At 37.8% G+C, this 26,748-nt stretch overlaps 3 protein-coding genes across 3 annotated transcripts in view; 1 reads left to right on the forward strand and 2 right to left on the reverse strand.

Moving 5' to 3' along the window:
- Fuca (alpha-L-fucosidase) overlaps window positions 1–26,748 on the reverse strand; it is a 46,546-nt gene that overhangs the window by 19,206 nt on the left and 592 nt on the right. The window lies entirely within an intron of this gene.
- Window positions 1–26,748, reverse strand: part of LOC110827436 (uncharacterized) — a 37,435-nt gene that overhangs the window by 10,090 nt on the left and 597 nt on the right. The window contains exon 2 of the mRNA XM_087346730.1: window positions 206–333. Within this exon, the coding sequence (XP_087202856.1) occupies window positions 206–332 (127 nt within the window). The 5' untranslated portion in view covers window position 333. The remainder of the gene's footprint in view (window positions 1–205; window positions 334–26,748) is intronic.
- The window catches only part of PAN3 (Poly(A) specific ribonuclease subunit PAN3), a 55,741-nt gene continuing 30,222 nt past the window's right edge, over window positions 1,230–26,748 (forward strand). The window contains exon 1 of the mRNA XM_087346712.1: window positions 1,230–1,285. The gene's annotated coding sequence lies outside the window, so the exon portion shown is untranslated. The remainder of the gene's footprint in view (window positions 1,286–26,748) is intronic.

Genomic DNA, 26,748 nt, shown 5'->3' on the forward strand with positions numbered 1-26,748 from the left:
AAATGAAATTTAACCTTCATTTTATCGGAAAAGTAAATCTACAGCCTGTATTATGGGGCTGCCAATTCCTCTGTTAGATGCAACCACTTACAGATATCGGGTATGAAAAATAGCAACTCCAAAAGCAGAATTTAGTACACTGAAGTTTTTGAACTGTGCTCTTCAGTTGTGTGTACAACATAAGTCCCTTGCAGTGATAACTCACCTCTGTTCTTAGCTCCCCTCTCGCTACGGATCAGTACCTCGTGGTCATCCTCCTCCCAAATCTCACCTTCAGCCATGGCTAGTGCTACCAGCACCAGCCCAACCACCATTGCTGTCACCCACTTCATTCTGCCACAACAGAGATCATGTGTGGAAAGTTAATTGGTGTTCCTTTCATTTGATATCAGAATGCTTTGAAAATAATAATATAAATTATTTTAACTGTCAGAAATTCTCTAAAAGACTTATGAGGACTTCACACAAATTCAGGATTGTGTCAGAAAGTCAGTAACATCTATTCATATTGACCTCAAACAATACTACATTTCTATAATTAGCTTAAATATTTTTTTGGGTAGTCAAATTTATTCTGAATTTACTGGTTACCCTTTCAGTCAGCAAACAACAAAAATGTTCATATAATTAACTTTATAATAGTTATTGATAGTTTTATGTAAAATAAATCTAATTCACATCATACTTGGACTACATGAAGTAATCCTGAAAAGTGCTCTTAAATTCATCTAATTTATGGCACGTTTTGACTACATGTGGTAAACATCAGGTTTATGTTATTTAGTCTTAAAAAACAATAAACTGTGAAGTTACTGGTATGAAAATTTTTGTTGTTCTTTAAGATCCATCGTAATATTATCGTCACATCTACATCCACCCTTCCTTCAAACCAAAATTTGTTAGTCATTTCTCGTATCTGCCATGGGTACTATACGACCAATGTCGGATATCCACGGTATCAGTTGTGAGGTTCACCGTGACATCACAGAACAAGACTTTCAACCTCTAATTAGCAGTTTCCAAAGTATGTGTTTCAAAATCTGTTTTTTATGCACTATATACAGAAACATTTACAAGGATATATATTCTAGTTCATTGCTTAAACGAAGGAAACAGTTGCTTTGAAACATTAGTCATATGAAGGCAGGATTAACACAGACTAAGAAATACTGAACGCGCGCACAGTACCACGTGACCACTGGCAGTTAGTGCTGAGAACGTCTCACGAGTAACACAGGAAGGGGAGTTTATTTACATTTCCTGCTATTCTGGAGTCACTCTGTCAGTAAGTCAACCATTTTCTTAGCTGTGTTAACATGATGTATGGGACAAGACAGACTATGTAAATGAAATATTACTATGCAAGTTGTTGGAAATAATTCGGCCTACTAAGGTATAGTAAATGTTCAGTGAACCTCTATTCCTTTTTCCAATAACTTTCGAAACATCGAGAACTGAAACGTGATATGGAAATCAATCCGTTGCATAGATAATACCTCATCTGTGTATTTTATATTAATTTCATTGTGCGATACCACGTGAAGGCTGTGCGAATTTCTGATATGGAATCAGCTCGAACACCACAATAGTGCACAAAAATTTGGCGCAGGTTTTCGATAAATATGCAACTTTTATTTCAAGATCCTTGTTCGAATCTCGACGTAAAGAGCGACTTAGACACTAGCACAACGCGGTACATTAGTTGATAACGACCGGTGCACTCAGAATAATAAGCTCTCCCTCTGATAAGAGACAGACTAGTAATTGAAGTGAACACGCACAGTAACCGACGCACTGAAAGCTACATTTCCAAGGACTGATTTATTCTTAGTCCATCGTAATATCCGCAATTATTTTAATTCAAAATTTAAAAATTATTTCGCCTGCGAGTTGTAAAATAGATTTATATCATGTGCGGGACAGATTGAATTGGGACAACGTAAAATATTTGTTCGTTACATATTTTTTGCCGGCAATGAATTCAATAATTCGGTTTTACCCTGTAATTATAATTCAGCAAAATTACCATTAACATTATGTATAATGAAGTATGTGTTTTGTTTGAGATGTCTTAGACTCTGGAATACGTAGAGAGTGAACCATTACACTCGTGGCTTAGGCAGTGAAGATCTGGACATCCGAAGTTGAAATCCATAAAACGGAATTAAAATTTGTTCCCACTTCGCAATCCGAACGGTTCTGGAGCGTGGAACTCACCGCTCTCGTTCAATGCCCCGAGGTGACATTTAGACATAAACAGTGTCCTGATTGTGGTTACTTAATTTACACACATAAATACGTATTTACACATATTGCCCGAGAATTATATTTTACTATTTAGTGTTGCACACAGCACTCTTTGAAGATAAAAAACTTTGAGAAATATTCGAGTGGATGACGGTAAAGAAAGATCGATATATATCGGACGCCTAATGTTCCGGGTTCAGACTACCTGTCACGCAGTACTGGCAGAGAAGTTGCCTCACCATCACGGCGCTCAGCTTAATCGTTTTTCGTTAGCATGCGCGTTGACAAGATGAATTGTATAAAAGATAATTACAATATCAGAGTTTGTTTCTTTGAGTCTCCCGCAGCAACAAATGCATCTTCTCAGCATTCGGCTGCATATGAATTATTAATAAGCCAATATTAACAACAGTCATCACGGAAACTCAAAAATGACCAGGCCAGTTTAGTTTTATACAATTTCTGTAAACGGTGGTCTAGCAGTTAGAACGCTGGCCTTGTAATCCTGGGGTCTCGGGTTCGATTCCCAGCGGTGCCCGAATTTATAACTTGTGTTGGGCAAGGCCGTGGTCTAGGAAACACGGAGTTTTCCTCCGTGGCATCCCAACAATTACTCCATTCACACATAGAAGAAGGCAATGGCAAACCACTTCTGGATCATCTGCCAAGAACGTATATGAACAGGTCCCAGTCCGAGAAAAGGATGGAAGGATCCTGTTCATATGGACCTGTCGTCACACAGAACACTAAATAAAATAAATAATAAATTTCTGTAAACAGTGAAGACCATAGATTTCCGTCACGGATAATTTTAGCAAATTTTTGACTGAAATCAATTTAAATAATATAGACAGCTGGAGTTAATTTTTCAGCTGGATTCGGTCAACTCTTTAAAGATGAATATCTACTTATAATTGTATGAAAAGTGCTGGGTTTTTCGTCTCGTGCTTGCTTTCTCAGGCGCATTGATTACTGTGTGAGAGATTCTGTTGCCTTCGTAATGTCATTCTGTTCATCTTCACGCCATAAATCTGCTTTCGATGAATGTGAGTCTTTACTAAAATGTTATTATGTAACGAGAGACAGCTCTTTTAAGACAAGCAATTTAAGACTTGTCTCGTGTCAGCTCTTTAGTGCGCCGTAAAAGGTTTTGACATCAACCCCTCCCGAGTTCTCAGATCCAAATCAGGACAGACACTAGCTAATTCCGTTACCAATTTCAGGAAATTCCTCTACTGGGTAAACTTCCGAACCGCAGTCGCGTAACTAAAGTTGCAGGAATGTAAGGAGTGGAAGTTAACACAATGTGAAGGGCATCTTAGGTTTCCAAAGAACTGGTAGTTAGGAAGTGAAGAATCTCCTGCATATGGAAGAATTTTTAAGCATCTGGTTCTAAGTAAAAATAAAACAATAAAAGTATTTTAAAAATGCGGATCATTGCCTCTGCAAAGACATTTTGCCAAACTCCTGTCGCGAAAAGTGGCGGACGTTTTAGCTGGATTCGCTTCTTGACAGCGTGCTCTCTTGCCTGTAGACTGGTCCATCGACGTATCCATGTGCGGCAACCACCGGCTATGTACTTGGCCTTGAACTGGTACGATTAACTCACCGTAGCTGTTGTCTGCCCTCCAGCGAGCTCAGCTTGAGACAGGAGGTTTGAGGCCTCAACGAATTTTGTATAATTTAATGACTACTTTACTAACCTTGGCATAATTAATGTTTATTTAAAATCATGAATTTCAGTTGGTCAGTAAAAGTAAAGTAAAGTTTGTCCCACTATACGCCATGTAGGCGCTTGGGGGGAGTGGAGGTATAGCTCCTCTCTTCCTTGACCTCGGCACTAGATGGGGGTGAGTGGTCAGCATCACGCCCCGGCCGGCTTTACCCCCGGGAAAGGAACCCGGTACCAATTATAGAGGAGGCTGGGTGGGCCCCAGAGCCGGTCTGGACGCAGAGGCTAGAGGAAAAATCCTCTGCCCCCGTCGGGGATCGAACCCCGGTCGTCCAGCCCGTAGCTAGTCACTATTTCAGTTGGTCAGTACTTTAATGAATTGATTATTATACTCGGTCACACCTTATCAGTATGACTTCGCATTGTTCTTATAACTAAAGTGTTCTCTTAACTCCGTTGTAGGTCCGAAAAATGCACGACTATAAAACAAAATGATATAAAATATTGGCTGTCTGTCTACTAGACTATTTGTTGCTCCCGTTATATGTTCTTGCTGTCTTGACAAATGACTAAAAGTGCATTTCCTTCCGTTTCCTTACTCATCGTCAGAACATTCTGTTTTTTTTTTTTGTTTTTTTGATTCATAACGAGAAATGAACTAGAATGAGAAAAGCGTGTAGCAATTTGTACGGATTCAGCCTGTCACTATGACAGCAAGAAGCTGTTAAAAGACCAGAGAAAAACCATTCGGCGTGCAGTGTTAGAACGAAAATAATTTCAGTGTTCTGTCTGTTCACCCGGAACACTCCTCTGACGTAGGATTCAGCTCCTTGACCTTTAAAAGCCCAATGGCGACGTTGTGTTCCACCTCCTTTAATAATTCACAATTCCGCATTTTTGCCCACAGGCTGTATTTATGGGCTTAGTTTGATTCTCAGATTAAACAGCCATCATTTCCTTAGACACGACTGACCACTTGGTTTCTGCAATGGTGAAGTGTTGTGTTTTCTATGCGGTACGGACCGAGTTCTTTAATGTTATTTAGACGAGCTTCGGGTTTAAACCAGTAGTTGTCCAATACTGGAGTCTTTAAAACCCTTATAACTTAGTGTTTTGGTAAGCAGATAATATATTATTCATTGTTTTATTTAGTAAAATCATCGTACAAGTAAAATATATACATATTCTAATAACACTGTACACTAGTAATAAATCTGTTCTTACTCCTATCTGCTTTTATATTAGTTCTAAAACTATTAAGCCTGTTTACATTGGATTGAAGTTTGTTTCGAAATAAACCCCGACTTTGTGTAAAAAAATAAACTCGCTCTAATATAAAAATGACATAACTTCATAGGAGTTAGAAATCCTATTTGCATCTTTCCGAGAAACTTTTAGTTTTCAAGCGTTTGGATTCGAATTGAGTCTGTGTTCACATATCTGAACGAAACTTCGGTTTAAATTACCATAAGAATGTAAGACCCTTAATTCGCTCTAGAATTGGCATTAGATTCAGTCAGAAGAGTTGGATTGGATCGTAATGAAATTGTTTCTCACACAGTACGCGTCTACTATAGTCCAGTCAGACCATACAGTTATTAATGATTCGTATCTGTGTTCTTATTTTATTTATTCTAACGGTATTCGTATGAATATGGGCAAAGAACCGAAGAATTCATCTGGAGCCGAGGTCTAGGACCCCCCCCCCCCCCTTGTACCTTGTATGACGTGATACTGAGCTCACATTGCACGATAATCCGTTTTTTCCTGGATTTCCGTGGAACGCTCAATCCTGGGAATTTTAAAAGGTAACATTTTCCGTGGCAAGATGGGAGGGGCATATTGAAAGCGCGAGGAGATGAAAATGCACACAAAATATTAGTCGGATGGGGTCCAGTTTGTGGGCTCATGTGAATACGATAATGGACATTCGGTTCCAGCTCCTTGGAGATTTTAGGTTCTCACGGCGGTGAATATGTCGATGTTCTTTTGGGTTGTGACGTCGTGTGGACTCGTAGGTGGATGTTAACATTTCGGATAAATATACTGTCTCCACCTTCAGGGCTAAAGTTGGGATATTGGCGGTTCTTCGTCTATAATAATAATTTATATTATAAATTGAAACGTTGCTGATGCTATAATTATTGGTTATTAACATCGATATTCCGCGTAATTCTCCTGTGTTCTTCGGATTCTTCAGATGAAAGTTTTTTTATTGCAGAGACGGGTACAGATGTGTCGCGATGAATAGATCGACAACTGTCGGCTGATGAAAAATACGCATAAGTTTATATCGTAGGCGGGATTGGAACCGACGACCGGAATAACCGTGGCCTTGAACACCACGCCGTATCTTAATGAACATTCCCACCGTGATATACCATTTATAACATTTCTTGGGATATAAAACTCGTAATATAATGATGAAGTAAATATTTTATGAGCTGAAGGCTATAATTCTGACATTAACCGTCGCTGCCTATAACATTTAAGATTTGACTGTGGAAAGGTCTTCGTCTGTGCTGCTACATTATCGTTCTGCGTAGTGGAAATCATTAAAAATACAATTTAAGACTTCGAAGACTGGAAGAGAGACAACCGAATGTACTTGTCGAGTGGTTCTCCCTCGCGTTCGGGATTTCCCGGGTTCAAATCTAGGCTCGAATACCGGCTATTCTGACAGGATTTTCGTGGGGTAATACCCCTTCCTTCTATGTCATTTCCAATTCATTATTTACTAATCATCTACTCATTCGACGCGGTATAATCTGAGTTACCGAAAGCGTCGTTAAATAAACACGTGAATGAAGGGAGAAGTGGACTGTAGTGATAGACATTACATTTATTTCATACCTCAAACAAAATGCAGGTCTTCATTACAGATATAAATTGGTTAAGATATTGTAGATGCGTCATATTGTGATTTAAATAGTATTAAAAATATATATTAAAATTAGCCGTCAATCACAATATAATATGATTAAAAGATTAAAATATCATTTTACGTTCCCTATCGAGTACTCGATTTACATGTGGAACATACACGACATGTTTCGGCTGTATATAGCCATCATCAGGTGTTATGTATATAAACTATTCACTGAACAAGAACATCATAAGAAAAAATGAAAACTAAAAATCATTAATAAATCAGTAAAAAATCAGTAATTCAGTGAATAGTTTATATACATAACACCTGATGATGGCTATATACAGCCGAAACATGTCGTGTATGTTCCACATGTAAATCGAGTACTCGATAGGGAACGTAAAATGATATTTTAATCTTTTAATCATATTATATTGTGATTGACGGCTAATTTTAATATATACTTTTAATAAATTGGTTAATTCTGTTTAGGGAAATAGTCGGTCTATTTCGAGAATCATATGAAACCCTTAAACACACTCTTTGAACAAAATGCAACGTTACTGAATGTTAAAAGTCGGTGGTTAATGCGATTTTAAAGTATTAGCTTGAAATTGAGGAACCAAACCATTTCGTACACTGACATGATCAGAACGATTTTAAAGTATTGCAGACCCATATTATGGGCAGAGTAAATAAGTCATCCTGTTTCGCGAAGCGCTGTCACGAATCGGCTGGTTGTAAAAAGTGTTTGTACGACGGAGTAATCGAGCTATGGCAGAACGAACGGGTTCACAGACCTCTCGCAAGATGAAGTGTGTCTTTTTATAACTCCCTGAAGATAAGAAACCCGAGATCCACTTCAATGATATGTTAATGATTGTTATGATGGACGTCGTTTCAGCTAAGAACAGCTGATAATTATCACGCATCCACTTAAATAACATTTCCCGCTCCGAATATTACAGCCTTGTGGGATACTACGTCGTGTAGTCTCCTAGAAGTAAACTGACGTTTCAGAGGTGCTTACTGTCCCCCCCCTTCCATCATCAGAGAGGTGATGAGGACCCTGTTGATGGAGGTAGGAAGAACCTGTGAAACATTGATAAACTTATTATATATTTATTATTCCAGTCTATACACAAACGTGTTTAAAATGTTGTTGTTAAAATTTATATAACACTATAACATCTGTAGTATAAAATATTACAATAAGTTATATTATGTTATATTATGGCGCTTTTATCGTAGTATGATATTACATTTATTATGGCGCTTATTATTAATTGTACTACATGTTTCGATGTTTTATGACATCATCTTCAGGCTTTATATCGTTATTTTTATCATTTTAAAACTATTATATATTTCGATGCAATGCATTTATTGATTTATAGGTATATTTGTAGATATTTCTGTCTTCATAATGCTCTGCATGTCTGTAACATAACATAACATAATATAATATAACTTATTGTAATATTTTATACTACAGATGTTATAGTGTTATATAAATTTTAACAACAACATTTTAAACACGTTTGTGTATAGACTGGAATAATAAATATATAATTGGTTTCAACACAAACATGACGCACTTAAGCTACAAATTGATAAACTTCTACCAGACTACACGACTCAACCTCCAAGAAAATTTCTCGTGGTCTTATCTCAGAGTTTATATAAAGTTTAAATTTGGCTGCCTGAACTGTTCTGATTGCAACATATAAAGGCGTATGAGTATCAAACAGATTGGATTTATCTTCCGGCAAGTGCCGCCTTATGCCAGTTTTTCGGATGAGGGGGTTTCTTTATAGTCTAACTTATATCAGTGTTCTGCAGACACTGAGTTTAGTGGTGGGATATAGCAGGTAGCACGTATTGAGTGTTTACTTTGAGATTAATAAAATAACAATTCCTAAATAGTAATAACAACATTTAATGAACCCATACCAATAACAAACCATCAAATATTAAAACACAGAATGCTTTTTAGGGACAACTGGGTACACTAAAATAAAGTATTTGTAGTTTAGATGCGTCATGTTTGTGTTGAAATTCAGTATATATTTATTTATTATTTCAGTCTATACACAAACTTAATTTTAATTTTTAAATGTTGTTGTTAAAATTAAAATTTAGCGCTTTTCATCGTTATTACGATGTTACATTTCAGCGCTTATTATTTTACGACATGTTTCGATGCTATTGCATCATCCTCAGGTTTTTTATTGTTATTTTCATCTTTAACGATGAAAAGCGCTAAATTTTAATTTTAATTTTAACAACAACATTTAAAAATTAAAATTAAGTTTGTGTATAGACTGAAATAATAAATAAATATATACTAAAATAAAGTAGTCTGAAAATTGCTGTGTTCTGGGTTGTTGAGCCGTGTAGTCTGGTAGAAGTTTACAGAAGTTTCAGCCCTGATGTTGGAGGCAACAACCCAGAAGACAGCAGTCTTCATGCTTAAACTAAATTTATACTTTATAGACGCTCGTATTAGGATTTGCCTTACGAGGAAAATAAGTCTACCAGTTCAATCCTGCGTCGTCGACAATATGGTTTGTTCTGCGAGTATGTTATTGTCCGCGTATAGTCCGGTGGTTAGAGCAGAGATCACCTCACAGACCATCTCGAGGCACACGGCTGAATTTCTCCCATGATTCTGAAATTGAAGGATGTAAAAGTGTACGATTTACGAGACCGGGAAAAGCTGATAAATTCTGACGATACTTGTATCGGCTACTTTATAACGCGGACGTTACTGAGGGCATTTTGAAGTTTAGATCTACTATTTATAGGTAATAACTGTAAGTTAGCTTAATGCTCGTAATGTTTGAATGTGGCGTTTCTAAACTTGTGAGATTTCTCCTAAACGATGATGATCGCCTGCAAGATTCCGCGGTGTCACAACCCGGAAGACCGCATTATTATTATAAACTTGTTGAACGCTCTTCAGGGCCGGAAATAAAATCAGAAGCTGCTTTCAGTACTTCGCAGAAAAATACCTAAAGAATGTCTTTTGGGATGGTGCGCGATATAGATTTGTAGAAACTGGCCAACGTCTCATAGGTGCTTACTGCTTCCATCATCAGGACGGTGACTAAACAACCCTGATCATAGAAGCCTTCCTTTAGTGGGTGAAAGGTAATAAACATTGAGCCTGTCTTCGATAAATATGCTACGTTGTGTATCTACCGCCATTTTAATTTCAGTTTGCAAGATTCTCATGCCGAATAAGTTGTGGATTAGACGTAGCTTCCTAGGGGTTGTGTCTTGTGGCTGTGGAACGTTCGGTTTGTGTTGCTAGTATGTTAGTACTTTCCTTGGGGACTTATTTTAGTAAAATAGGCTCCCGATTATCCGGGTTGTTTGGGAAATATTTTCCTGGATAATCGAAACCCCGGATAATCCGCAGAAATGAAACAAATACGTAAGTTTGTTTACAGACATACACTACTTAAATTTTTAAAGATTTACTAATAACAGGAAGGATTTTATATAAAAATTTAATACAGTATATACTATTTCAAAAAAGATTGCAACATTTTATTGATTTGATTTTATGTTATTGATTTATGTTAATACGTCAAATAATGTCATTGTATTTATTTCAAGGTTTTTAAACGTTCTTGTACAACGGATTTTCTAAATTAATGTTTAATTTTCATTTAAACCAGTCAGACTTAATCCGCCCTCGGATAATCGGGAGTCTGTTGTACTTCATTCGCTAGACATGCATTCAAAGATATTTCTCTTTCTCAGAAATTGGGTGTTCTGAAGCCCGTTTCGACGTTCAGAATTTGAATTGATCGTTTCTTCTACACAAAAGTCTTTTTGTATCCAATTTCCTCGATTGCACTCTTCCTGCACCCTGCATCTAGTTTAAATGACTAGATGACGCCAACTGTATTCTCAGTTGGCATTCTGCCTCTATTTTTTGTTTGATTTTGTAATCTGTTTGTTATTATCAGCAGAAATACGTGCAGCATCAATTCTTCTATAATTTATTACGACAATCCGTATCACAACCTATTTAAAACACTCAATTTTTCCAGTCCATCAGAAGTTTCTGTGTCTTTCAGAGTGCGCGTGTTTCAACGAGACTCAGCACTAAGATATCAGTGTTTTTGTTTTACTTTAAGTAAGAAAGAATGAAACTCTTGCAACAAACATCTCTCATACTTATCTAAGAAATGCTGGCAAATTGCCCGAACTGGACACTTCGGTACTCTTATCGCATGCCCTTTCATTTTATGTGCACATTATATACTACAATTACCCCCCCCACCCCCCTTCGGCCCCTCCCATCGTCAATGTTGCACTTGTTCTCATAAGTATAGTAGCGCTCTTTGTAAAATGAAAAGGGGAACAACCCATCTTTCATCTTTCTACCAATTGCTGTCAGAGAGTAATTTTACGAGACATATAATTATCTAGAAGCGATTTAATGAGTCTTTGCTGTGGATTATACAGTGTCATTGTGCGGGTATCCTCCAGTCTCCATGGAGACAGGCCACGATGATTTTTTTATAAGCCGTGTCCATAAAAGCCAGTGTCCTATTTTGCCAGTCGCTATTTTCACATCGTGGTCAGTTTTACATTTGTGGCCTCGGAAATACTTTTTTTTTTTTTTTGAGCACTGAAGCAACATATGAGAGGCTAAATCTGGCAGAGATATGGAAACATAAGTTAAAAGGATATTGACTTCTGTGGACAGGAGTACATAAAATATCATCCCAGCGCCCTGGTTTCAACTGGGACTGTGCAGAAAAAACAGCTTTCGTATCGTGTTTTCCATATCAAGATTCACTGAATCACTTTGGTATACGCTGCACGTCTTATGAACTGCTATGTCGATTTTATCATTTACCATTCAATATTTAATAACCAGATAAACCCAATGCTAAGCCAAGCAATAAACATAAGATGCATTTTAATACACCTGATGTATATTGGACCTGTCTTCCATACAGCTCCCCCCCCCCAAGCGATTTCCCACCAGAATTCCAAAATGCCTATCGTCTTTCCCTTATTCGAATAACATATGCATCCGATCGTAACTTTGTTTATGTGTAGTTACTATGTCATTATGTTTTCTTATGTTTGCGCTGGTCAAAGTTCATCATAAAGTAGCTTCTCTAAGCGAGGCTTACTTCAGTCTCTCCAGACCAGTTCTGGACAGTACTATGCTAATTTTATCATAATTTGCGGTAATTATATCATTTTTAAATTACCAAGGTTTATGCAATATCTCTAAATAACACCGTGTCTTTTGTGAGTCGCTAATGTAAAGGAAGTTAAATGACTCATCGATTCATAGAACGCTGTTAAATAAATAAATAATATAACTTACATTATTCATTGAAGAGGTTGTATATATTCCTGTATAGTTGCCCAGTCCTAAGCGTTTGGGAAATACGAAAACAAAGGAAGATGGCTGTCTTCTGGGTTGTAGCGCCGTGTAGAAAATCCGACAGTGAGATAAATCCCATTTTTCGCAAGGAAGAACTGAAAAAAACTGAGAAACGTATCCGGTGTTCCAGCCGAGTCTCGTACCAAGGACTTCTGAAGTACGAAACAGCAATATGACTGTACTGCATTATGCGATGTTGTTAAATAATTTATCAACCAGTTAAAATGGATACAGTCTTTTAATTCGACATGGTTACGACGTCTGAGCCACGATGTTATAAAACTTCGTGAAAGAAAGAAAAGTGCACAGCCTTCGAGGAGGAATCCTGTCAGAATCACTCCAGATTGGGCAGGCGCCACTTTCACGATCGAGGAGCAAACCAGGACAATATAAAATATGAAGATCAAAGTGGCTTCTCGACATTCATTAACGCGTCGTTCATAACTTTTCCCACGTTCATGTGTTGCCATACAAACTCACTGTCATTGATTTAATTGATTTAAAGGTTATTCTTCGGATGGTGATACGTAGGATGCTTATGGATGGGCAATAGGCGAGAACAGACAGAATTAGCTGTTTCTGCGCGTTGAAGCTCCCCGAACATGCAGAGAGCGCTCGCATTTTGTGAGGTTAAATCGCAGAAAATGTTTATTTTTTCAAATATTTTCTGGACCACGGCGTACTTGCAAATATGTTCGGTCGACAACGTCCAAAGAATTTTCTTTCCTGTGAGGTTTGCTGAAAAGTCAGGTCAAACTGGAGGCACGGCACATTTTGAGTAGTGTAGTAGAATTTACCTATAGCATTTGATCGCCATTGGTACACAATCAGTGGTTTTATTGTCCATCGTCTAAATTTCAATAAAATTACAACAGATAGAATTTCAATCCTTCATCTTTAACCTGAAGACGCTGGAAGATGCACCTTCTGAAACGTTGAAATTTTATTGAAGTATAGACGAAGGCCGTACATAGTCCAAAATATCACTTTTGCAGATTCTAGTGCTTTGTCATTTATGAAAATATTGTTCCTCATACGCTCTCATCTCTCTAGAACAGTGGTATTCAATTTTTTTTTGTTCGCGTACCCCCAGATATAATTTCTCTTCAACTTTGTACCCCTAAATTTGTTGGTGTATAATTCAAGTTATACATAGTATATAATCTACATCTAAAATAAATTAAATAAATTACATTACTGTTTATTCAGTGTTTATCATAAAAATAATATATATATATTTTTTTTTTTAAATTTCACGTACCCCCTAAGAAGTCTTCGCGTACCCCCAGATATAAAATCTCTTCAACTTTGTACCCCCAAAGTTGTTGGTATATAATTCAAGTTATGCGTAGTATATAATCTACATCTAAAATAAATTAAATAAATTACATTACTGTTTATTCAGTGTTTATCATAAAATAATATATATATATATTTAAATTTCACGTACCCCCTAAGAAGTCTTCGCGTACCCCCAGATATAAAATCTCTTCAACTTTGTACCCCCAAAGTTGTTGGTGTATAATTCAAATTATACATAGTATATAATCTACATCTAAAATAAATTAAATAAATTACATTACTGTTTATTCAGTGTTTATCATAAAATAATATATATATATATATTTCACGTACCCCCGGGGGTACTTGATACTTTCTATTTTCCAACAGAAAGTATCAAGTCAAGTTTTGAGACGGTTATATAAAAAAATATTTATTGCGTTCAATGTTGTTATTCGTCTTTAATTTTATCTCTTATTATTTGATCGTCTGCAAACAGCAACATATCTAGGTTTAAATTTTTGTTAATCTGTGTTTCTCCATAGTCCCCCTCGTTTTATAGTGTTGTGTATTTCAAGAAGGGAAAGTGCTCGCATTGCAGGACTGAAAAATCTAGCCAAAATATTTCGCTTAGGGATTCGATGAGAGAGACCTCATGAACAAGAGAATCTACAGAATCTTTTGGTCTGATCCTAACATTACTTTGATCATCTTCAACGCTTAGAACCACGCCACGGGTTGAATCCTAAGCAAGTCTTGACTGCATGTGTCAGCAGTTCCATTCTGTCCCTCCACAGCTCACCAGGATAAACATTCCAATATCCATTATGGTCTCGTTAAGTTTCGTCGCATAAGTCGGGGGAAAAGTAAAATTTAAACAAACACAGGAACTGGACTTTTTTTACGACTCACAGAAAGGAACATCTGCCAGTCTACACGTATATTTGCGTATGGTAGAAATTATTAAGTACTGAGAGATAAGTATAACATACACATATTTACTTTTAGAAATCTGCGTTAGTTATATGAATGTGACTTAAAATATCTGAAGTTTGCGTATGTACACACGAGCTGATTCTTGTGATTTATATGAATAGTCGTCCCTAATTTCCCACGCTAATCGTTTATTCACAGTAATGACATTTTGAGAATGAAGTCTAATTCCCGCGGCGGAGCATCGGATTTTGTAAAGTTGTTACTCGAACATTGGGGTTATCGGTTCGAATCCCGCTCACAGTAATAAGTACAGACCCCTCGTCAGCCGTAGGAGGTGCAGTGTCGAAGAAACTCTTGAGGTTGGCCTCATTGGAACAAAAGGGACGCCACTTCAGTCCCTCCTCATGCAAATGTGATCTCTAGGCGAAGAAAATATTCCCAATTTGTATACACAGACGCAGTTAAATAAAACCAAATTCTGCATTTGGCAAAAGTTGGTATAACTGACCAACCGCTGATATACAGTAGATTCTGGTTAATTAGGCCATCGATTAATCTGGCAGCAGCTTAACTGGGCTAAAGTGTTCTAGTCCCGATGTGTCCCAATTAACAGAAATCCACGGTACTTGAAATCCGCGATTGTCAAAACCACACTTTTTGAGGGATTTGGGAAACTGAAAACAACAGACATGAAAATAGACTTAAGGTTCAAGAAGCGTTCATCAATTTTGAAACAACATTGTGCAGGGCTGGGTATAGCCGAAGGTGATACAAAGACTGTATAAAAGAATTCGAAGAACTATTTCGCTGCCTGCAAGAACGTACTAAGCAAGACGATGCCCTTCGGGCATCACGACAGTTTGTAAGATTCATGTTAGAGAATGAGCAATGAGGTAAATTTGTGGTATAAACAGATCCTTCAAGTAAGTCTTCTCCAACACAGCAGTAGCTGTCATAAATCTCGCTACGCGTGACGTACATTGAACTAGCTTGTGTAGCCTACAGACAAAGGAAAATCCTGTCATTCCAGGAGCGTGCTGTAGGATGTTGATTTTTCACTTCAAGAACATTATAAATCCTAGTGGGCTGAAAGACAATTAAGACAATTGCTGAATATGAACGGAGTTCCAACATTCTTTGTCTCTGGTTCAGTGTAACCTCCTACCTTTGACATAAAACTACAGAGTAAAGCAGGGGTGGGCAAACATTATTTTGAGAAGGCATCCAGATTTATGAAAAGACTGGCTGTACAGATTTTTTGGGATATTTCTTCCGAAGGAGTCACTGTATCAAACACGTTTAATGGATGCGTAAATACTGAAGGTGAGCGAGTATCTTTGACCGGACAATACGGCTTACGCTGTCAGTAACTCAGACTATATGGAATAGAATGATGGGATGATTAACGAATAATGAATTGGAAATGATATAGAAGGAAACTGTCGTGGTATAATTTACGGTATTATTCTGGTATGTACCTGGCGAACTGAGGAAAGCCAAGAGAAACCTAAAGGTACAATTTTGCTGCACGCGACAGAGACAAGCGACCGAGGCAGGCGACAGAGACGGGAGACGGACACATCGCAGCTTGTCGCCACAGACTTTTGAGGTGACGACCGAGACATGCGGCAAAGTTTGTTTTCTTTGTTTTGTTGAGACATACGTGAACATATTCTGTGAAAAATGAGTACAAAAATGCTTCTAAAAAGGTTACTCGAAGAATAAGAAGATGATGTGTTGCTGTGTTATTTGTTGCGAAAGAAACAAAGAAAACCTATGAGTTCAATATTCAAAACCAGACGTGAAGAAGGATCTTTCTATCTGTTAATAAAGAATCATTTATCATTTTCTGCTACTAATTCTACCAATTGCTCATCTTGGTCACCAGTAAATTTAATTTCTAACATTATTTTACTCAACAACACACGTGCTGCCTGAACCCGTCGCGAGACACTACTGGTCCGAGAGCGGTCTCCTGTGCTTTGTCTCTGTCGCCTGTCTTTGTCTCGCGCTCGTAATTGTACTTCATAAGATTGTACAGAGAGCAGACAGGAAGCGACCAGTCTCGGTCTCGTAACTCTGTCGCTCTGTCTCGGTCGCTTGTCTCTGTCGCGTGCAGCCAAATTGTACCTTTAGGATAACAGTTATTTCTGCTAGGTTGAACCTGGGACCTTTCAAATATGAAGTTTCGACTGTTTACTCCGTCAGCACCAACTACTGGTCATATATGAGCCAAGAATGACGTATGGTATCTTGGCTTATTCCTTGTTCGTCAGTTTTCACACACAGTTTTCGCTGGAACAACTCTATTATGAGCAAGAAGGCATAATCAAGGACGGTATTATACGTATTATAATTGAAGATATTGGAGCGGTAGTGATTAATCGAGTGATATATCTGTGAGGACCGAAGAGTTGTGAAGAACAGATCAGATAAAATGCGTTGTTAGCCAGCTGATCGTGGCTTACGCTGGGCGCGACCGGCGATGACAAGGTATTCAAACCATCATGAAAATATGGTCAGCTGTTTTAAAAGTATAAAAGAATACACCCACAGACAACATGATTATCTCATAATCCTTTCCTTATGAAAGCAAAATATACTAGGAGAAAAAAATAACCTACGAGCCCAAATGTCTTTGTAAGGTGCCGTAATTAAAATTTCAAATCTCAATTTAGAGTTGCGTGTGTCAATCATCCGAGCAGAGAAATAGTTCTTTCAGCCGCCAGGCCCGCTATTTTCATTAAAATAAAAGCAATGAACATTTGATACTTTCCAAAGGTCTATCGTCACACGAAATTTGAGACCTTAATGAAAATGGCGCTAGTGTCGCTCACATCCCGCAAGTTTACTTACAGACGGCCATGTTGGTTCTATCGATCACAGGCAGTTGCAAAGAGACCAAGAAGATTAGACTTCCAGTGACATGTTTAAAACCAGTTTCACCTAATTTGGTCAGTGTCTGCTTTATTGAGACTTTGTTTCGCAGACTCTTTCACATCCTCTGTATGATTTGAGGTTTTCACAGCGGCGAATATGAAGATTTCTGTCTTCTGGGTTGTTGCGCTGTGTAGTCTGGTCGATGTTAACCAACGTTTCAGAGGTCATACTGCCTCCTTCATCAGGGCGATGAGTATGAAGATTTCTGTCTTCTGGGTTGTTGCGCCGTGTAGTCTGGTCGATGTTAACCAGCGTTTCAGAGGTCATACTGCCTCCATCATCAGGGCGATGAGTATGAAGATTTCTGTCTTCTGGGTTGTTGCGCTGTGTAGTCTGGTCGATGCTAACCAACGTTTCAGAGGTCATACTGCCTCCGTCATCAGGGCGATGAAGATTTCTGTCTTCTGGGTTGTAGTGCCGTGTAGCATGTACGGGCTATCGAATGGCTTGTAGCTCAAGAGTTGCTTACAGTCTACAAGTTTGCTGACAGTACTGTACTTAGGGCATATGCTCCCATATATCACGCACTTCTCAGTTTCAGTATTTATCTCAGTAGAGGCAACTGGGACCTTCGAACCAAACTGGAAAATTGCCAAATTTCCGTAGTGTAATGCATCAAAATACAATTTTATCATTGTTTAATAATTACTTATTTATTTTGTTTTGTAAGTAAGAAGATTTTCATAGATCAACATTTCAGTCATTAATCATTGTATTGACTGAAGAACCACGTAAAAGCGTATGATATTTAGATGCGAACCAAAATATACAAAGAGTGCCCATAAATACGTATATACACACACAAATACTGCCTACATTAACATTTTTGGGGAATTTTGTATATGAAGTGTGATGTACCAGCAACAGTGGTACTTTTTTAGGAGTTAGCCAGTATCCAAATCTATTGCTTACTGAATAACAGAAAGCACTAGTTAACTGCCCGTGGAGAATGACGGGAGAAATTTAAGTAGTAAACACACACAGTGATAAATACTGTTCCATAAGGCCCAAATTCCTTAACAGCAAATGGTCACCAACCAAGAGAGATTCTGCATTTTACTTATGTCTTGATAAAATAGTGTAGTTCCGTCATATTATGATTTATTAAATTAAAATTAAATTATTTGGTTATTCCGTTAAATCACAATATATTTAAAATAAGATAATTAAATAATTAAAATATCATTCTTTGTTCCATATCGAATAATCGATAATAATACAATTGTAAATCGATATGGAACAAAGAATGATATTTTAATTATTTAATTATCTTATTTTAAGTACATTGTGATTTGACGGAATAACCAAATAATTTAATTTTAATTTATGTCTTGATATCAGATGCAATTAGGCGTCTCTTAAGGGGGGAGGGTTACCATAGCTTCGCTGTTATGGAGACTTGGTCATTCCTATTTAATTATCGTATTGTTTATTTAAATTTAAATTAGATATTGACTAGGCATTTCACACGGTGTCCTCGAGTTTGATCTGGCAGCCGTCATTCTGATAGTTATAACGAATGGCTCGTGTCTTGCGTTAATTTTCGTAGTTGAGAGGAAATTACGTGAAGATATCACGGTGGTCCGCGTCGGAGAACAACAACAGAGAGACAAATCAAGATAGAGTACCATTTCTTGTTTATGTGGTATACGTAATGTTATATGAGAGATAGTGCGTTCGGTGACCAGAATATTTCAATGCATGTTTGGGTTCTTATCGTAGCGAAAATACGACAAACCACTCCACTCAGAATTTTACGAGTAGAATATCAAGCAGCCCCGTGCCGTGCGTTCTTATTTGGTATATTTCCAAAAGAAAATCCTTTGTTAAATGGTTTCATTGAAGAATGAAGAGGTTACAGGATAAGAGTCACACGTGTCTCAAATGAAAGGTATAAGCCTTTATGAGAGCTGACATGGATTTCAACCCGATATAACTCTTTCGTAACAAGGAAAGTGTTACGAAATGCACCTGTGTGTCAGCAGAAATTAGCTGAGAATGGTCGATTCTTTAGACTTCATAACTGCCCCAAAATATGTACGTAAATATACAAACAATCATGACATACTTCAGCAACGTTATACATATTTTTTGGGGACACCCTGTATATGGTGATTCTTTGTTTGTTTATTTAGCGTGGTTATTTGTCGCGAAATTACAAATGACAAGGTTATTAAGAATGTTGAGTTGGAAATAATAAGGAATAAAGGTTTTGTGGCTTGTTTTTAAAATAGTATCCAGGAATCTATTTGTAGTAACTGAGAAAATCAGCTACGCCCCTGATGATTGTAGCTCTCGTGGTCAGTTCCGAGTGAGCACGAGTGCTAACCACTAGATCTGTAAAAAGGATGGGACTGTGTGTAGTGAGTAGTGGAGTTTATTTTCAGTCTTATTCAAAAATACAATTTTTAAAACGCTGATTTTTTAAAACTTCGATTCCACTTCTGTTGTCTCCCTTTCCCCACACTTACCATTTTTCGCACAGTTCAAATCAACATGTTTGGCTGCATTTAGCAAAGCGTGCTTCATACACAGTAACCTCCATCTCTGTTTCCGTCATTGTTATTAACTATTTGGTATATGCAAATTAGGCAGTTTAGCAATTTCCGTTACGTTAATCAGTCGAAACCTGCAGTTTGTTCATTTAAATACCCACGGATTACATTAATGACATACGCTAGGGATAACGTCGGGGGCCATATTCAGTGTGCGTAATGTTTCGTGTTTCCGCAGATGCAGTAATTACACAGGCCGTTTCAACCGTTGTTTGGTGTTTAGAATTCCGCGTTGGTTCTATCACACTTTTTTTTGTTTATTTGTTTATATTTGTTTAAATCTTGTCAGTCTAATCACAATAAAATTCCTATTAAATATTAAAATATTACTATAATTAACATTTAAATATTTAAAATATATTAAATGATGTTCTCTATCGAAATGTTCGATTTACATTAGATTATCACTTTTTTTACACGACATGTTTCAGTTCTAAAAGAACCATCTTCAGGTGTATAACATTTTATATAAACTTAAATATAATTTCTTAAATGTTGCAAGGATTTTAGAAGTTCGTTATGACCACACCGAATTCGAGTTTTCCATGTTCAATGCTGTGCATTAGTGCATTACGCAAGCATTTTCTTTGGGCTGTGTCCTTCTCTCCGTCTTCGCGTTAAAAGAAAGTTATCTGAAAGAAGGTTTTTGTCGTTCCAATATTCAGTTGATGGTATTATAGTCTAGTATTATGAGTATCATTTTAAGTATGGCCCCATAATTAATGTTTTCCTTCTGAATTCCAGCCTCTTCATGTCAAATGACATATTCTAAAGCGAAGTTTAAGATTAAATGACGCTAAAGCATCCCCTTATTTCAGACCATTCTGAATAAGGAGATATATCAGACACATTTTCTCTGCCTTATTCAATGTAGGGCTTATTCTTATATAAATAAAGTAAGATTGAAATATATCGCTATGTATATTTCATGAAGGAAACAAATCCTAAGGACATTCGCCTCATACCAAACAAAAGTGCGCGTTCAGATATAAATCACGTCGAACATTTGTATATGAGATATTTAGTTGAGAATCCCATTTATCTTGTGACTCAGGAAGGGGGAGTGGGTGGATGTCTGGAGGCGTTCTTTACTGGATGTAACGTGTGTGCCACAGGCTGTATTGTCGCGGGGGTAATTTCCGTGAACAGCGGTGGAAAGTCATCTGAAAGGGGCCGATTGAGAGACACTACGTCACAAGACTGCTCAATAGTGGCGCATACCACGTACGGGTGACAGCTTCTTCGAACTCCTCTGTATCAGACATATTTCCACAAAGTAAGAATCACTTCATAAAAACATCATAAGGAAATAATTCTGCATACATGAGTCTGAAACAACGCCTCTTACATTAAGGGACGAACACAAGACAGGACAAAGAGGGACCAAGAAGATAATAAATGAACCGAGACGAAAGACAAGCAGCAGGAACGCGAAACGTGAGGGAAAAAGACTACTTGGTAGAACTAGGTGTAGATGGGAGCGTAATATTAAGACCTATCTTAAATAAATGGGATTTGGGGATGTGGACTGGAGTCATCTGCCTGTGGATACGGAGAAGTGGCAGGCTTTTGTGAACACGGCAGTGAACTTTATTGTTCCATAAATGAGCGGATGAGTTATAATTAATTTCTCAAGCCATTTTTTGACTGCCTTCAACCGAAAATGTAGGCAGCGCTTTCCAATGGCGGACGTAGGGCTAATACATTTGTAAAATTATGCCGGTGGGTTAATAAAAACAAAATTTTAGAAGTGAAATCTTAAAATCTTACGATTTGCTCTATATTCTTAGAACCAAATGAATCCTATAAATAGTATGTCTTCGACATGTAGAGATATGAACTTTAAAGTAGGTGGTATGTATAGTTACCACTACCCTATGAATGGACAGATTAAATCATCCGTTTAAAAACAAACTTCCCGGATAATAATCTCGACGTTTTAGGCACAAATAACGAAACAAATCGCGGTGGTTATGAAAGACAGGTTTGTTTCCATGGTGTTAACTTGCTGTGTGAAAATGTGTCTGTGGTGAACATGGTAGAACTGTAACTGTAAATGCACAACTCCGACGAAAAGTGAATGGGAATTCTGAGACAAAACGAAGTCTACATCTGGCTACGATCTTCATTGAAGAGAAACGGAAGTTCATTACACGAGTTCGCGGACAGTTCTGAAAGAACAGTTATCTTGCACGCAGAAGTTGAGATTGGACGCTTGATTTCCAGGAGCATTCAAGAAGATTTCCTCCCGACTGATGGCTGGCTAATTTCTTAATTCCACACGCGACGACTGGTTTAGAAATATTAAATCAAGGACGACAGTCAGAGTGAGTTGGTTTCAGGAGCAACGCATCGCAACATGATGTCCGGAGATGGTGGCTTTCCACTTGATGAAAGAGGTTTAAACTCCGTTTTAGTCAGTTCTTCTACCTTTCCTTCCAATTAGAGATTAAATATAAATACTGATGATTTTATTCATGTTGTATTTGCTGACGAATTTCTATTATTTCGTATCTGGATCATTCTTTTCGATGCCCAGCTCTTACGTAGGATAACATTCATTCATTCATTCATTCTTTCTTTCTTTTTTAACAGCTTTCACAGAATTCATCTTATGGTTTGTTTTCAATTCATTTTTTCCCCCCATGAAATCATGAACTCTTTCACATATTTGGCAAAACTTTCAGGATTGGAAGAGATTGCATGCAGAATTATAAGACAGGCCTATATGAGACAGTTGCACTGAATTCATTCGAAGAATATATACCACCAATACGCTAAAGTATTTTGTCATTCACACTTGAAAAATACGCGTGAACAACGTTTCAGGAACTCGGAAAGGGCCACTGAAAAGTTCCATAATTTTGCTGATATTGGGATAATACAATTTTACGAGTGCTTTTATCGCATAGCAAATGTTCTGCCACATAATTCTAAAGTGGTTCAAATCGTGCGAATTAATACAGAGTAAACCCATTTATCAGTCAAAATCGACAGCGCACTGCGAAACCAAAATACAATTGGGATATATACATTTTTACATGTCTGTCTCCATTCAGTTCCAAGCTGATGTAGGTAGTTTGCCATATCTAATTGATCTGCCGAGTTAAAATTCCATTTTAGCCAAAAACATCAAATTGTATAGGCCTACAGCATAAAGGCTGTAGTTTTTCGTCGGTGAATGCTCATATACCAACTCAGGGAGACGCGTCCTTCAAGCAATACAAACCAGAATTCAAGAGTTGCTAACCCGTCGCGGGCAAACGTATTTTCAGAACTGTCGCCTGTGCTTTCCAGCAAAGACGTAATGTCTGCAGACAACCTTTTTTTGTTGGTTCAAACGCAAGACAATTTGCAGACAAACCGCATCATAACTGAAAGGAGATTCGATGATCTAAAGGGCAAATTTATTATTTATTTAGTGTTCTGTGTGACGACAGGTCCATATGAACAGGATCCTTCCATCCTTTTCTCGGACTGGGACCTGTTCATATACGTTCTTGGCAGATGATCCAGAAGTGGTTTGCCATTGCCTTCTTCTGTGTGTGAATGGAGTAATTGTTGGGATGCCACGGAGGAAAACTCCGTGTTGCCTAGACCACGGCCTTGCCCAACACAAGTTATAAATTCGGGCACCGCCGGGAATCTAACCCGAAACCCCAGGATTACAAGGCCAGCGTTCTAACCGCTAGACCACCGTGGCTCTAACTGGCAAATACCCAATAAGATCAGTGTTTAGTGATAGCACTAACACCGAGCAGGTAGCACAGTTTAAATATTTGGGACTGTATGTGCGTAGTAGTAAAGTTATGGTTAATAAAACGCATTTCCAAATTATACATACATACACGATATATTAAATCCATGGGAACGAGTTCTTGTTGAGAAGTTAAACAATGGCTAATCTAGTCACTACTGGACTTCACGTTACATCATCCCAGAAGAAATCCCTTTTCACACTTTCCGAGTGTTTCTTGTGTGCATTTCTCATCTTTACGACGCGTGCTACATGACTTTCCATCTCATCCTCCTCGGTTTATGCGCCAAGTGATCTGCTTATGCATGAACGGACTAACGTGTTCAGACCTTCACACGTGACGTATTCATATCTCTGACCGAAGACAGGAAGTCGTCGTATGAATGAGGCTGTCTCGTTCTGTGTCTTGTCTCGCTTAACTGATGACAGTCGGCGAATGCATCATTAATTCAACTCACATAACTCCAATGAAGCTTTAACGTCGACTGCATCATCTGTATTTGGTCCGGCGGAAAGCCTCTCTTTTCCACTGATTGTAACTCGCTACTACAGAAATTAAAACTGAAATTGAAAGATGTCTCAAGCAAACTTACTGTCAGATCTCAAATAACTTATTTTGTTCAAGGAAACTGAGTAAACTGGAATAGAAAATTAATAGAATTTTTAATAAACACGTTTTCAATACTTATGGCTCAACAAGCAAGAGCGATAACTCTGAAAATCCCTCGACTAACATCCAGCATAATAAAATGTCATTTGAACCGAGGATCTCGTTTTCGTTAACAAAGATGACGAGACTTATGTATCGTGTACTCTCCTACAACTTGTCCGACGTTTCAATGGCGCTTACTGCCTCCATCATTAAAATAATCCCCCTGATGATGGAGACAGGAAGCATATCCGAAACGTCGGTCAACTTCTACGAGACTGCACGTCGTCGCCATCTTTCCAGAAGACAGTCATCGTCACACTTTACGCCGTGAGAATCTGAAATATTACCGTTTTCCTTACTTTTACGCAAAATTGTCCTTGGAACAGAGCAACCGGGCATTGTTTGAATTTTATTAATACAATTTTTCCTTGAATCTGTTGCAGTTTCTAAGGGCCCAACATAAAATCTACGATACATGAAGTTCAAATTACATAATACATACCTAGCAGCAAAATGAACAGTTATGAAACACACAGAATTCCAAGAAAATATTTCACATTTCAACGCTGACAACCACAAATTCCGCCCAAATTAACCGAGGTTTTGATTCTCTCTCTCTCTCTCTCCACTTGGCCGGGGGTTTATACGCTGAGCACAAGACAGACCGCATGGACAAATATATTGAAACTGGCGACCGCAATGTATAGCATTAAACCACACATCCAATTATGTCAGAACCGGAATCCTTCTAGCATGTCAAATACATGGCAGCTGTGTTAATGGCGGCAAGACCACGCTCTGTTATTGCCGCATGAACTGGGATAATGATTAGACTTCTAAAGTTGGTAAATGCCTACCAGCAAAGCTTTGGCTTGCCACAACATGATTCGTTATCGTTGGGTCCACGTGCGAGTTTAAGTTACTCTACGAACTTCTTCATCTCTGTCATTTTTACTCTGCGAATCACCCCATATTATCGATGCAAACAACGAAAATAACAGAAATATGTAAACAGTCTTTATATTTAATGATTTGCTGTCATTTTTATTTTTTTAAAAAATTGTCTATAACATTTGCAAATTTATTTATCCGTAGGCCGCCACGGTGGTCTAGCGGTTAGAACGCTGGCCTTGTAATCCTGGGGTCTCGAGTTCGATTCCCGGCGGTGCCCGAATTTATAACTTGTGTTGGGCAAGGCCGTGGTCTAGGCAACACGGAGTTTTCCTCCGGGGGCTTCCCCGGTTTCTCCGTGGCATCCCAACAATTACTCCATTCACACACAGAAGAAGGCAATGGCAAACCACTTCTGGATCATCTGCCAAGAACGTATATGAACAGGTCCCAGTCCGAGAAAAGGATGGAAGGATCCTGTTCATATGGACCTGTCGTCAGACAGAACACTAAATAAATAAATACTGCACGCTCCATTACTTTTATCGTCATCGCTTACTTAACGTTTACGAAATTTATTAGTTCATTACTTATTATATATTTTTTATCTTGCTAGCGATGAACCACACACACATGGATCTTGATTCAGAGAATTTTAACTGTACTTCTAAACCGCCTCATAAAATACAATTAAAATTATCAGATAATGCCTTGGATGAATTTCGAAGGCTCTTACAGTAAATACGAGAGTGGAGTGCTAAAACATGCCTAAATCGCGTGATTATCTAACTGTTTGAGACAGCTAACAGTCGCCCGTCCTTTCATAGAACCTGGATTTCGTACCATGTTCAACAGCAGTCAGCCACAGGCCTTTATCTAAAGCCACATTAATCCTGTACACAGCCTCACGCCTGTTTCTTTAATGTATTTTAATATCATACCCTCTGCTCTAAGATGTCTCGTTCCGACTAAAAATTTTATATACAATTCTCATCGTTCTACCAAATTCTTTCTTATTGGTTTGTTTACCATAATAGTATTTGTGTCCTAATTAAAATAAAACAATTAAACTCTGTTACTGTTCGCGTTTCTACGCGTATTTACTGTATATTAGGATTATTAAATCCAAAAGGATTAGATGGGCGGGCCGTGTAGCATACATGGGTAAGATACAACGAAGTTTGTTGAAGTTAATTGGCCCATCTGTTTCGAATAAACTTCAGTCTTTTCGCGATCATAACCGTATTTTTGAAGCTCCTCTAAACCCACTATTTACGTTTTTCTGTAAACGGAAAAAATGTCTAGAAGTGTGATTTTTGTATTCTTTCAACCTTACTATTCACAAAATCCCCCAAAAAATCACACATAAATGGTAAAATAAAATGAACCGTATTGGTGTACGGCGACTCTACACTTAGGAATCCAGTTCGAATCCTGGTCGTATTAGTGACTATCTAGACCTGTCTTGGCCCAGTCTCTTGTAAAATGCTGTAACTGTGCGTCAGATGAGTCTACAACCATTTATT

Source organism: Zootermopsis nevadensis, unplaced genomic scaffold (assembly GCF_977971745.1).
Source record: "Zootermopsis nevadensis isolate Lab colony 2312 unplaced genomic scaffold, Znev_1.0 Znev_ptg000010l, whole genome shotgun sequence".
Classification (NCBI taxonomy): domain Eukaryota; kingdom Metazoa; phylum Arthropoda; class Insecta; order Blattodea; family Termopsidae; genus Zootermopsis; species Zootermopsis nevadensis.